The sequence below is a fragment of the Cavia porcellus genome, unplaced genomic scaffold (assembly GCF_034190915.1).
Source record: "Cavia porcellus strain 051 isolate PalLab524CR breed Dunkin Hartley unplaced genomic scaffold, mCavPor4.1 scaffold_31, whole genome shotgun sequence".
NCBI classification, from domain to species: domain Eukaryota; kingdom Metazoa; phylum Chordata; class Mammalia; order Rodentia; family Caviidae; genus Cavia; species Cavia porcellus.
Genome location: NW_026947514.1, coordinates 28,853,418 through 28,865,653, shown reverse-complemented (window position 1 = coordinate 28,865,653; position 12,236 = coordinate 28,853,418). Strand labels below are relative to the sequence as shown.

Genomic DNA, 12,236 nt, shown 5'->3' with positions numbered 1-12,236 from the left:
ATAGGTGTCCATGTTGAAGCCAGACCTCCAGGCACAAGTACAGTTGTCTTAGGTTGCAAATGAAAGGAGAGAATGAGAAGAGCCAGGGCCAGTAGGCGCTTGAACCTGGCCGCCTCAGGGAGAGCGGTAAATACTGCTGACTGCTGGACTGTGTACTGCCTGCAAGTCGGCTTTCTTGCCACAAGTCTTTAGCACTCCAGTATTTACAGTCTTTCATTAGTCCAAGGTCTCATTGTGCATATCCTGTTTTTGATGTAGAATGCTTGGATTCTGAGAGTCTGAGTTACTGATGTGGTTTTCCTTGTGTTTTCAGAATGACAGTCGGGACCGGCAGGAGCAGGGTGATAGACGGAGACCGGGCAACCCCCAGCCAGTATCTAATGGCCGGCCCCAGGGGAACTCTCGGCAGGTGGTGGAACAAGATGAGGAGGAAGATGAGGAGCTGACGTTGAAATATGGTGCCAAACATGTCATCATGCTCTTCGTCCCTGTGACCCTCTGCATGGTGGTGGTTGTGGCTACCATCAAATCAGTCAGCTTTTATACCCGGAAAGATGGGCAACTGTACGTATGAATGTTTTGTTCCCAAGGGCAATTTCATTACCACCTTGAAGGCCTCTGTGCTGGTGGAATCAAGTGAATGGGGGTATTTACTTCCTTTAAGTGAGCGCTGCACAATTATTTCTTGAAGGTATCATTGGATAGAAAATTTATTTGGAATGGAGCAAGTTAATAACTTTTCCCTCATCAGGGCAGTGGGTCATTATTGTGTTATTTTGTTTTCCTGAACAAGGCTGGGTCATTAATAGAATCAAAGGAAAAACTGAAAAAATCAAGTCTTAGGACAGGAAACAGGATAGTGTCCAAGATCTCAGTAAGAATCTTCATGGAATAGACCCATTCCAATGTGTTTCCCTGTGAGATACAGATTTCTAGAAAGAGATTTTTGATTATGCTTGTCTTGGTCATGTACCTACACTTGATATCACTATGATTGACACACATGCAGTATGTCTAGAATCACTTACTGGTTCAAATCACACATGACCAAAAAATAAAAGTACCCCACACTAAACACAAATGTCAGTTAATCCTACAATGTGCATTGTAGGTAGTATTATCTCCATCTTACTAATGGCAAAAATTGAAGGCTAGAGAGATTAATAACATTCCCAAGTTTATAGAACTAGAAAGTGACCTTCATATGTCTAATGATTTCTCTTGGGTTGGCCCTAAGGCTTCTTTTTTCTAAATTATTAAATTTTCATTAGGTCGTTGTTGCTGCTATTGTTTTTATTAATACATATTTTCAGTACATAATGATCACATTCGTCATAGGGATTTGTACATGTACATAAAACTTTTTTTTTTTGGTACTAGGAATCGAACTCACCACTGTACACTTGCAAGGCAGGCGCTTATGCCTCTGAGCTAAATCCCCAGCCTCAAAACATCTTAATTCTTTTAGAGCCCATTTTTTTGGTTTTGGTTTGTTTTCTGAGATATTATATAGTGCAGGCTGGCCTTGAACTTGCTTGTGTAGTCCAGGCGATCTTCCTGCCTTAGCTGTAATCCCCAGTACCAGGATTACAGGTGTGTGCTTCCAGTCCCAGCTCAGCCTGTTCTTTTTCAGCTGTCACATTTTGCAAGTATATTTATTTATATATTTATTTTTGCACCCGGGGTCAAATGGGGATCAAATTCGGGACCTCATGCTTACCAGGCAGGCACTTACACCACTGAGCTAAATCCCTAACTTATTTACATTTTTGAATGTGTGGTCTCCTCATTTTCTGTAAGGATGGGGGAAGCGTATTTTGTCTCCAAGCATGAGATATAGATGAATGGGAATAAAAAAAGAAAGTTGTTAATTGAAAGGATGAATAACTAATGGAAATCGGCTCTCTCTAAACTTGAGAACTACTGTGTGGGTTCTTGGTGCTATTGGTATTAGTCCTAGATATCTTAGAAAAATGCTCTAATCCAGATGTCCATCTAGTTTTGTCTTAGGAGATAGAGTTTTAATAAGAATTTTAAGTGAAATTTAAAAGATAAAGTTGGAAAGTATCTCAAAAACTTCCTGATGTTCCGAAAGCTAAGCCCTGGCTAAGACATGACTGAAGGACAGGGGTTAGGGACAATAACTACCCACATACGGGTGAGGTTTGGCTGCCTGATACAGGACAGGCTTGGCAAGCTGTGGCCCAGGGGCCTTATCTGCTGTCTCCTGTTGTGATAAAATCACCTGAACCATGACCATGTCCATTTGTTTATATTTTGTCTATGGCTGCCTTTACCCTATAGAGGCAGTGCTGAGTGATTACAAGGGCCTTGTAACCCACAAAACTTAAAATATTTACCACCTGGCCCTGTATAGAGTCTCCTGACCCTGTTACAGAAAATCAGAACAGCTGCTTTGACTGAAGACATACCCATTTTCCTTCTTCCTACTGAGCAGTGAGGAGCTAGGCCGCCCATGCCAGTGCATCAGCTATGGTCATCAAGGACTGTCTCTTCTTTCTCCTTTGACTCTTGTCCTCTAAATTGCCTCAAGGTCTACACTGGATCCAGCCTTCATCTGGACAGCAGGGAAGAAAAGGATACAGGGCAGCTCTAATAGAAATGCTTTTTTCTGGCAAGTTCCTTATGCAGCCTGTCTGCTTATAGCTCTTTGGCCGTTAGTTAGTCTCACGGCCATGCTTAACTATGCGGAAGGCAGAAGTAAAACCTTTTGGCTGAGACTGGCACCTAGAATAAAGATATTTAATGTGAGAGAGAAACAAAGGGAAGATCGCTGTCAAAACAACTTGAATTGGAAGCACTCTACAGATGAAAGACAGTAATTGTAAACCATAGTTTGTTTCTCAGACCCACTAATCAGCCTAGGTAGTTTATGCAGCAAAGTATTGTTAATCTAGCAGATTACTAATACGTACATTGTGAAGAAAACTTTTGGTGAGGTAATTATTTCAACTTAAGGCATCCACTAGATGGAGCCAGTGCCTGGCTCAGAGATAAGTTCATCTCCCTGTCCTAGACACTTTTTGAAGTATGTTGGAGTGTAACTATTTTTCTTAGTTTAAAAATTCTTAGACTAATGAAATGGGGAAAAGCGACTGTGTCAGTTTAATAAAACAAAACCAAATTATGGTGTTGGAGACAGTAAGTCATTTGGAATACGTGTTAACACTTACACAGGGCTCTGTTTTATGTTTCATTGTAGAATCTATACCCCATTCACAGAAGACACGGAGACTGTGGGCCAAAGAGCCCTCCACTCAGTGCTGAATGCCGCCATCATGATCAGTGTCATTGTGGTCATGACCATCCTCCTGGTGGTTCTGTATAAATATAGGTGCTATAAGGTAAGCCTGAGACACAGCCAGGCTTTCTCCCTGTTCTGTTTATGCTTGGGTTTTCCTGTCACATATCTTACTTGGGGGGCTAGTAAAGAACAAAGGTTTTATATTTCAGACCTAGTTCACGTTTTGTTGTCCTCCCTGTGACTGGTGGAGTATTTTTAAAATACAAAAAGGCATAAATGGAGAACAAATATTTTCATGTGTACTTAAGATTTCCTAAAGGAATATATACCCTAAATCTTTGTATATGCCTTCATTCACAGATAGTACCATACAGTATAATTTTCCCCATAAAATATTTTAAAATTCAGATTCTCATATTTGAGGGCGGAACAATAAAGCCACCTTCAGATGCTTGTATTAAAATACATTGGTGACTGGCCATGCCTTGCTTCTAAACTGTAGCCATCCATCTACACAGATCTCTTCGTGGTAGCCCTGCTTCTTTCTTTGGGAGGTGAGGGAGGCGTACAGAAAAGGCACAGGCCCAATCGCCACCCTCTCTTCTACTTGTCACTTGCTAAGTGACTCACTCCCGAATTCTAGCCAACTGGCACGTTTCAGACTCAAGCTCCAAAAAGTTGCAAATTATAGTTATAAACCTTTGCAGTCATTCTCAAGTATCAGAAATTATGTTAACTTCCCAAATAATAGAGTCTACTTTATTTCTAAGTATTTTTCTAGTGTATTTTTAAAATATGGTTAAAATTCATGGTAATCAGTATGTGCTGTTCCTTAGCTTTTACTTCAGCATAAGTGTTTTTTCTGTGTTATAAATTCTTAGAATATAGGGCCAGGGATTTAGCTCAGCAGCACAAGTGCCTGCCTGGCAAGTGCGAGGTCCTGAGTTCAATCCCCAGTACCTAATATATCAATAGAAAATATTTTTATGGCTACATAATATTTGACTCAATGAGTATATTGTAAATATGTCTTCTGATTTATATTGGACAGTTTGTTCCTGGTTGTTGGCTGTGATAAAAAACAATGATGTCTTTATGCATGGAACTTTCTTAGTAATTTTCTTAGGGTAAAATACAAGACATGGTATTTCTGGAGCAAATTAAACCTGCATTTTTGACTCTCTTAATATACAAACTTCTTTTTTCAAAAAGATTGTATCAATTTGTGTGTAACACCGGTAATGAATAGGAGTGTCTGTGTTACCCCACCTTCACAACATTGAGGTTTTTCTGTCTTGGTTTTTTGTTTTTTTGAGACAGGGTCTTGCTGTATAGTTTAGGCTGGCCTTGAACTCACAGTAGAACCTAGGCTGGTCGTGAACTCAGTCAGCTTTCTGCCTCAGCCTCCCCAAGTGCTGGGATTATAGACATGTGTCACCATACCTGGTGAGTTTTTTCGGATGGTGGTAATTTTCTTTTTTTGAGTCAGGGTTTCACTATGTAGCTTAGGCTGGCCTTGAACTCACTTTGTAGCTCAGGCTGGCCTCAAACCTGCAGTGATCCCCTGCCTCAGCCTCCTAAGTACTGGGATTACAGGGGTGTACCACCATGCTGGCTTACATGGTGGTAAATTTTATTGATGGAAAAAAGTCTTACTTGCATGTAGTTGATTACTTGTTAAGATAGGGTATTTTCTTAATTCTTACAAACTCTAAAATGATATAGAGCTTAACCTCGCTTGTTGAACCTGTTAAACTTGTGAGTGGGTGGAAGATTTACCCTAAGGGATCATCTGTGGGCTGCCATTATCACATAGGGAGAAGATGAAAGGCATGTATGATAACAGGTCCTCAGCACTCAAGCCAAATTGTAAATGATTTAAATTCTTTCTGCTTCTTACTTTATTTTATTTTAAAGAGAAAAACAGAAAAATCAAAAAGCAAACAAACCTGAAAAACAGCAAAAGCAATAACAAAACCAACAATATCTATATAGGTTTTCAAGATAGTAGGAATTTATAAATGGTTGTTATACTGCATATTGTTATCTTTAAAATAGTTGCTCAGGTTACCAGATACGGGAGTAAAACAAAAACAGTAAAACAGAAGCAAACATTGGATTTCAAAAACAAGACAGAAGGAAATCCCCCAAGGTTGCCACAGTGCACACTGCCCGCCTCCAAATAGATGCCCAGACCATCAGCCTCAGGCCTGCAAGTCAGTCAAACAATATAAGCATCAAGCGTGCCTTTCACCTCAGTTGCTGTCATCTCCAAGTCAGCCAGTTGCTTGGGGGTAAGGGGGTGCTGCGCACGGCTGGCTCATGGGAAGGTGTGCTTTTTCTTCTTCCCTTTGTCTGCTTTGAATATGCTCTTAGTTTTCTTGATTCTTCTTATCACCAGCTGAACTTTATCAGTGTCTTCAAGTATTTACCTGCTGGTTCCAATTCTCTACTTCATTAGAGTCAGTTTCTGACTTTTATGTGAATTGTATGCTATTTTGTTCTTTTTCAGATTTTATTAAGGAATGAATGTCTACTTTTTCTTTCTTTAATCTAGAATTCACTGTCTGCTTTTCATTTTCAAGATGCCCAAGTCATTAGATAGATGGTACTCTAAACTTAAGATTGTCTCAATTCGTTTTCCTAAGAACCTCAGAAATTGTTTATTTTTATGTGTTTTTTTATTTTCAAATAAAGCACCATCTCTAAACTACCTCTTCTTCTCTGCTTTTAAATGTGGATGAGTTTCCCATTGAGAGGACAGTGTATTACACCACACAAACCATTTCTGCCTTGTTTCATTTAATCTCCTCACGGTTCTGTGAAGAAGCCCTGCTGTTACCCGTGTTTTACAAATGGGAAACAGGTAGCAGCACACAGTTACATAGATTAGAAGCTGATGGGTCAGGATGGGGCTCTGAGCCCAGAGTTTGGCCCGAACTGACACAGCTGGTACATGAGACTCGTCTCAGCTCCAGTTCTCAGTGCCCTGAAATGTGGTCTCTGTCCTCGTGGCACCATAGAAACTGCTTATTGTGTGGTTGCCAGTACTTCCCTTGGTCATATCTGCTGACTTTTTTTAAACTTAATTTCTCTTTATTGCCTTTGGCTTAAAGCCATTGCCCTCTTCTGCTTGACATTGTTTCTTTCTTTTTTGCCTTTGCTTCTTCCTCAGTCCTCTTCAGAGTTTCTCCTAAAGCATCCTCAGTCTTGAGCCTCTGACATTTGACTTTGTGGAAAAGTGTATGTGGATAAAGTTTGCACCCTCAAATACAGCTTTTATGCTAGAAGTCTCTGCTTATTAGGCCCATGGTTAGTTGATTCTTTTTTCCTTCATGTATCAACACCTGTCAGATAATCTGTTACCACATAAGTTGAACTAATTATCTTTTATGTCATCCCCTTATCAGTAGGTGTACTTGTCTTAATTTGGGGCCTTCTTGCTCTTAATTTTGTAATCATTGCCATCTATCATACCCATTATTATTATCCATAATTGTCAGTTACTTTTTTTCTTCATGTCTAGAATTTCTGATGATGGCTCTTTCTGCACAGTTCCTTAGCTTGATTTCTTAGCTGACCTTATAAACCAGCAGTGGTGAATGTATGGCATGTGTTCTACTGTGGGCTGTTTGTATCGCTGAAAGCTCTAAAAAGTTCAATATCTCTATCAAAATAGTAGGGCTAGTGATACAGTTCAGAGCAAGATGTTGCCCAGCATCGGTGAGGTCTTTGGTTCAGACCCCAGCATTGCAAAAACTAGTAATAATAATGGGAGGAAGAGAGAAGTCACTGTTAAAAAAAAATTCATACTGGGTAGAACTATACATGTCGGAGTTATCTCCCTAACTCCCATTACCCAGATCGACCTCTGTTAATAGTTCAGTGGATACTTTTTTTTTTGTCTTTTTTGTTTTTATTGGTACCAGGGATTGAACTCTCAACTGCCTCCTTGCAAGGCAGGCACTTATGCCACTGAGCTAAATCCCCAGCCCCAGTGGATACTTTTGTTTTGTTTTGTTTTTGATTTTTATTTGAATCCTAATACATGCACATTTTTTTCAAGAATAGAAATTGAAGTTGTGGATATAGCTCAGTGGCATAAGCGCCTACCTGGCAAGCACGAGATTGTGAGTTTGATCTCTGGTACCAATACAAAACTACAAACAAACAAACAAACAAACAAAAAACCCAGAAATTGAGGCATATTAAATCTCCTGTTTTATAATAATAATTCTCCCATCTCCTTCCTTTTCTAATTTAAGAGTATGTTTAGAACTCTCTTTATCTCAGGTGGTTTTCTTCAAATATTACTAACTATATTTCTAGAATTTCTGTTTGGTAGGTGTTATTTGTTGGTTTTTATTTTTGTGGTAACTGGGAATATTTGGTTGTTTTACAATGTTTGAATATTTTCACTTTCCTTGCTCATATTTTAAAATTTTTTTCTTTGACTGTATATATATATTGTTGTTGTTGTTGTTGTTGTTGTTCTATATCCAGTCATTTTAGTATCTGAAGTTTTAGGAGAGCATAATTTTATTGACTTTACTCATAGTGACTTGTTTCCTCTAGCTTTTTATGATCATTTCAAGTTTATATTTGCTAAAGTATAGTTTTAGAGATTTTGTGAAGCCTGGCTTTTTTTGCATGGACCCTGAAAATCCCCCTAAAATCCAGAATCATTGAAGGCTGGCATATACCTTAAGCTGCCTGATGACTTCGTACCACCTAACCCCCTGATTCCTGCTTCCCTACTTTTTTTTGGTGGTGGTGGTGGGGTTAGCTCTAAACATTTCCCTCCTCCTTTGGGCCTCGATCTATATATTTCAAAGTATATTTAAAATATTTCATATTATGTATGTTTTATTGTGAGAAAGTTTTCAGAATCTGATGTCCATATTACTAGAACTCTCTTTTAGTTACTTCAGTGTTTTCCAGTTTACCAATGAAATTAAAACCTATACTTGTGGGGGGAAGATGTACAATTGTAAACTGAAGCACACATGTTAAGAGCATGATCACTGCATCCTCTCCTCGCCCCAGTTTACCGCCTTGCTGCTCATCTAGAATGAGCTCTCGCCCTTCCTGCTCCACAGTTGCTCCGTATTCCTCCAGCCTGAGCGCTGTCCTCTTACCCCGAGCCGATTTCCCATGTCATCTCTGTTGACCTCATGTGTTTCTAACAGTTAGAATCCGGATGAACTAGGTTGTTTTGTGTTTGTGTTGACAGCGCTTTTTCTTTTTAAGTTCTTTCTGTTACTTTTCTATGAAGGGGCTGGGTGTACTACATGTATTTTCTTTGTAACTCCCCCACCGAGTCTATTTAAAGTCCTCATGCACACTGAATCAGTGTGCCCTAGCAAGTCTGTGCCTCATAGGATGGGTGGGTAGCTTGGAAAGTGTGTGTGGGATGGGCTTATATAGGCCTCTTGTTAAGAAGTTGATTTTTGTAGTTACATCTGTCTCTAGTTTTCTGGTTACCTTTGTGCAGAAAATTAATGATAAAAAATGAAACATGCAGAAAGTGGATGGGAAGGCATGTCCTACAGGGACCTTGTAAGCTGCAACCTCTAGTACTGTCTTGAGTAACTGATGAGAGTGGGTGTGTATGCATTGTTGCCTGTCTTGCAGGAAAATACTTACTCTTTCATGAAGTAGATATTGGCTTCTCCTAGGGTCTTAGCATTCATAGATGTTAAAATTCATAGATGTTAGCATTCAAAGTGTTTTTTGTTTTTATCAGTTGACGTGATTATGTGGGGTTTTTCTCTGTACTATATTAATAAACTGATTTTTTTTTTTCTGTAGTGGTGGTACCAGGGCTTGAACCCAGGGCCTTTGCACTTAGCCCTTTTTTGTTCTTTATTTTGAGGTCTCACTAAGTTGCCCAGGCTAGATTAAAATTTGGATCCCAAAGTGCTGAATTATAGATGTGTCCTCGATGCATGAGCCTTGCATTCTCGGGACAAATCCCATTGATGTGGTTCATTCTTTTTTATACTTTACTGGGTTCAATTTGCAAATGTTTCATTGAGGATTTTGCATCTGTATTCAAGATACAGAGGTAGTTTTCTCATACCATCTTTGAATAGTTTTGAATCAGAGTGTCTTAGTTGCCTTCCTCATCACTTGGACAAAGTACAATACCTAAAACCTGTGTCTTAAAAGAAGGAGACATTTATTTTGGTTCATAGTGTTAGTCCATGGACTGGCTCCACGAGAAAGCACAGTAGAAGGGTTGGACAGAGGAAAACTACCCACATGCTAGCAGAAAGGAGACAGAGGGAAAGGAGGAAATGGGTTAAGAAATACCCAGGTCATGCCCCCAGTGCCCCTCCTCATCCTACCACACTCTGCCTCCTAACAGCAGTCAGCTGCAGTGACCCCTAATCCAATTGCCTTCCAAAAGCTTTTTGTTTTTGGTACTGGGGAACGAACTTGCAACCGCATGCTTGTAAGGCAGGCGCTTATGCCACTGAGCTAAATCCCCAGCCTGAAAGCCTTTTTATGACAGCATGAGGATCTTGGAGAACATTTGTTTATCTAAACCATAATACAAGATAATAGTGGTTTCATAGAACAGGTTGGGAAGTGTGTGTTCTGTTCTATTTTTGAGGAGAGACTGACACCATTTCTTGAAGTGTTTGGTGGTAAACTTTGTGAGAACCTAGAATTTCCATTTTTGGAATATTACAAGCTGTAAATTTCTTAGATATAGGAGTTTTTAGCCAATCTATTTTAACTCCTCATGGTCTACTTAGGGTCTATGTTACCACTTCAAGTGAAATGTAAGAACCCTACTATTAGATACATCTCTTTACCCTCCTCTCTTTACCTAACTATTGACTTACATATTAAATCTACATGTGTTAAAAAGCTTATCAGAAAACCAGGCATGATGGCATACAGTGTAAACCCAGGTACTGGAGAAGCTGAGGCAGGAAGGTAGTTCAAGGCCAGCCTGGGCGACAGAGACCCCCCACCTCTAAAAAGAAAGTTGCCCATCAGACAATGTATAATTTTCATTCAGCCATGGAGCATATTTTGAGGACTATATTAAAGCTGGAAATGTAGCTTCGTGGGAAAGCGCCAGGGTCAGTCCCTTGGACCTAAAAACCAAAAGGGTGGGGTGAAAAGACATTAAGAGAAAATACTGTCATAACGTTTGTTGTCATTTTTCGCTTATTCCTGATGTTCTGAGTTTCCTTCCGGCATCATTTGCCCTCGCTGAGTAGTTCTTTCAGAGGTTTGCTGGCTTCACTTTCCCTTAGCCCGCCTTCCTTCCGTGCTACTCTCACTTCACTTTTACTACTGAAAGATGTTAGCAGATTTAGAAGTGTCTTGGTTCTCTTCTTTCAGCATTTTAAAGTCTGTATTGTTTCAGTCTCCAGTGCCACAAGAAAAGAAAGTATTCATTATCAGCTTTGATAGCTTCTGATGAAAATCAGATTTAAATCCTTCTCCTAAAAGTAATGTCATTTTTTTGTTCACTTTGGAGATTTTCTTCTGTTTTCAGTTTCATTATGTGACTGTGACTTTGTTTTTTCACTGAACTTTGTGATCTGCAGTTGATGTCCTTTTGCCAAATTTAGGAAATTTTCAATCATTATTTCTTCAAAAAATTGTTTAAGGGGCTGGGGATTTAGCTCAGCGGCATAAGCGCCTGCCTTGCAAGCAGGCGGTCGTGAGTTCGATCCCTGGTACCGATAAAAAGGAAAAAGACAAAAAAAAAAAAATTGTTTAGTATTACGTTCTTTATCCTCATGTTTACCTTTACCCTCAACCTAACACAAATAACCTTTTATAGACTAAGCATCTATATATCTGAAGCTTTCTTTCTCTTGAGTCTTTCCACCTTGGCTAGGCGGGCCCTAAACAAGCTGTCTGCCTGTCTCAGCCATTCTGAGTAGCTGGAACTGGAGACTCATGCCACGACACTCTACTCAAAGTTTGGTTTTTTAATTTGTTTGTTTGGTGGTGGTTGTTGTTGCTTGTTTTGTCTTTCTTTTTGAAGCAGGGTTTCACTATACAGTTCAGCCTGGTCTGATTTTGAATTCACTTTGTAGCACAAACTGGCCTCAAACTGATGGTCATCTTCCTGCTTCAGCCTCCCAAGTGCTAGGATTATAGATGTGTGCTACCGCACCCAGCTTGCTCAGGTTTTTGAAGGCCATATCTGAAACTTTGGGGAGAGGGTGCTCGGGATGGAATCCAGGGCCTTGAGCACGCTGAGCACATACTCTGCCACTTAGCTGTGTCTCCAGGCCCCATTTTGTGCCAAAGTCAAATAATTGGATTTTTTTTTATTAGCTTTTCAATGCAAATTTTCCAAAGTCCAAAAATCTGTGAAATACCAATTCTGGTCCTAAATGTTTCAAATAAGGAATACGTAATCTGAGCTGTTCTGTTCATTCATTTACTAATCTGTTTCTTGCTATTATTCCATTTGAGTAATTTCTATTGATCTAGCTTCCAGTTCCCTGACTGTTTCCATTGTCGTCTTGCTGCTGAGTTCATACAGTCAACTTTTTTTAAGCTGTATTTTTTAGCCCTAAAAATTTCCATTTGATTCTTTATTCTACCCTCCCTCGACTTTGTGTATTTCCTGTCATTGCAAGTGTTTACCATTACTTCTTGGAGTATTTTTATAATAGTTGCTTTAAGAACTTAGAATTCTGGCGTAAAAAAAAGAAAATAAATAAAAATCACAAATTGGTAGATGACTTTGAAAAATAAACTCTAGGGCTAGGGATTTAGCTTAGTGGCATAAGTGGCACTGGCAAGGGTGAGGTCATGAGTTTGATCTCTGGTACCAAAAAAGAATGACAGACAGACTATAGAATTTATAACTAAAAAAATTCTGATATCTGTGTCTTCTTCTTTATTGAAACTTTTTTGATGTAAGTTGAGATTTTCTAGTTGTTTATATGCCTGCTATTTTGGACTGTATCTTTTAAAATATTTAAAA

The 12,236-nt window shown here is 39.3% G+C and overlaps 1 protein-coding gene across 4 annotated transcripts in view; it reads left to right on the top strand.

The window, feature by feature from the left end:
- Positions 1 to 12,236, top strand: part of Psen1 (presenilin 1) — a 79,583-nt gene that overhangs the window by 36,443 nt on the left and 30,904 nt on the right. For all 4 annotated transcript variants that reach the window (XM_013155308.3, XM_003472398.5, XM_063241399.1 and 1 more), the window contains 2 exons: positions 314 to 564; positions 3,224 to 3,365. In XM_013155308.3, the coding sequence (XP_013010762.2) occupies positions 314 to 564; positions 3,224 to 3,365 (393 nt within the window). The remainder of the gene's footprint in view (positions 1 to 313; positions 565 to 3,223; positions 3,366 to 12,236) is intronic.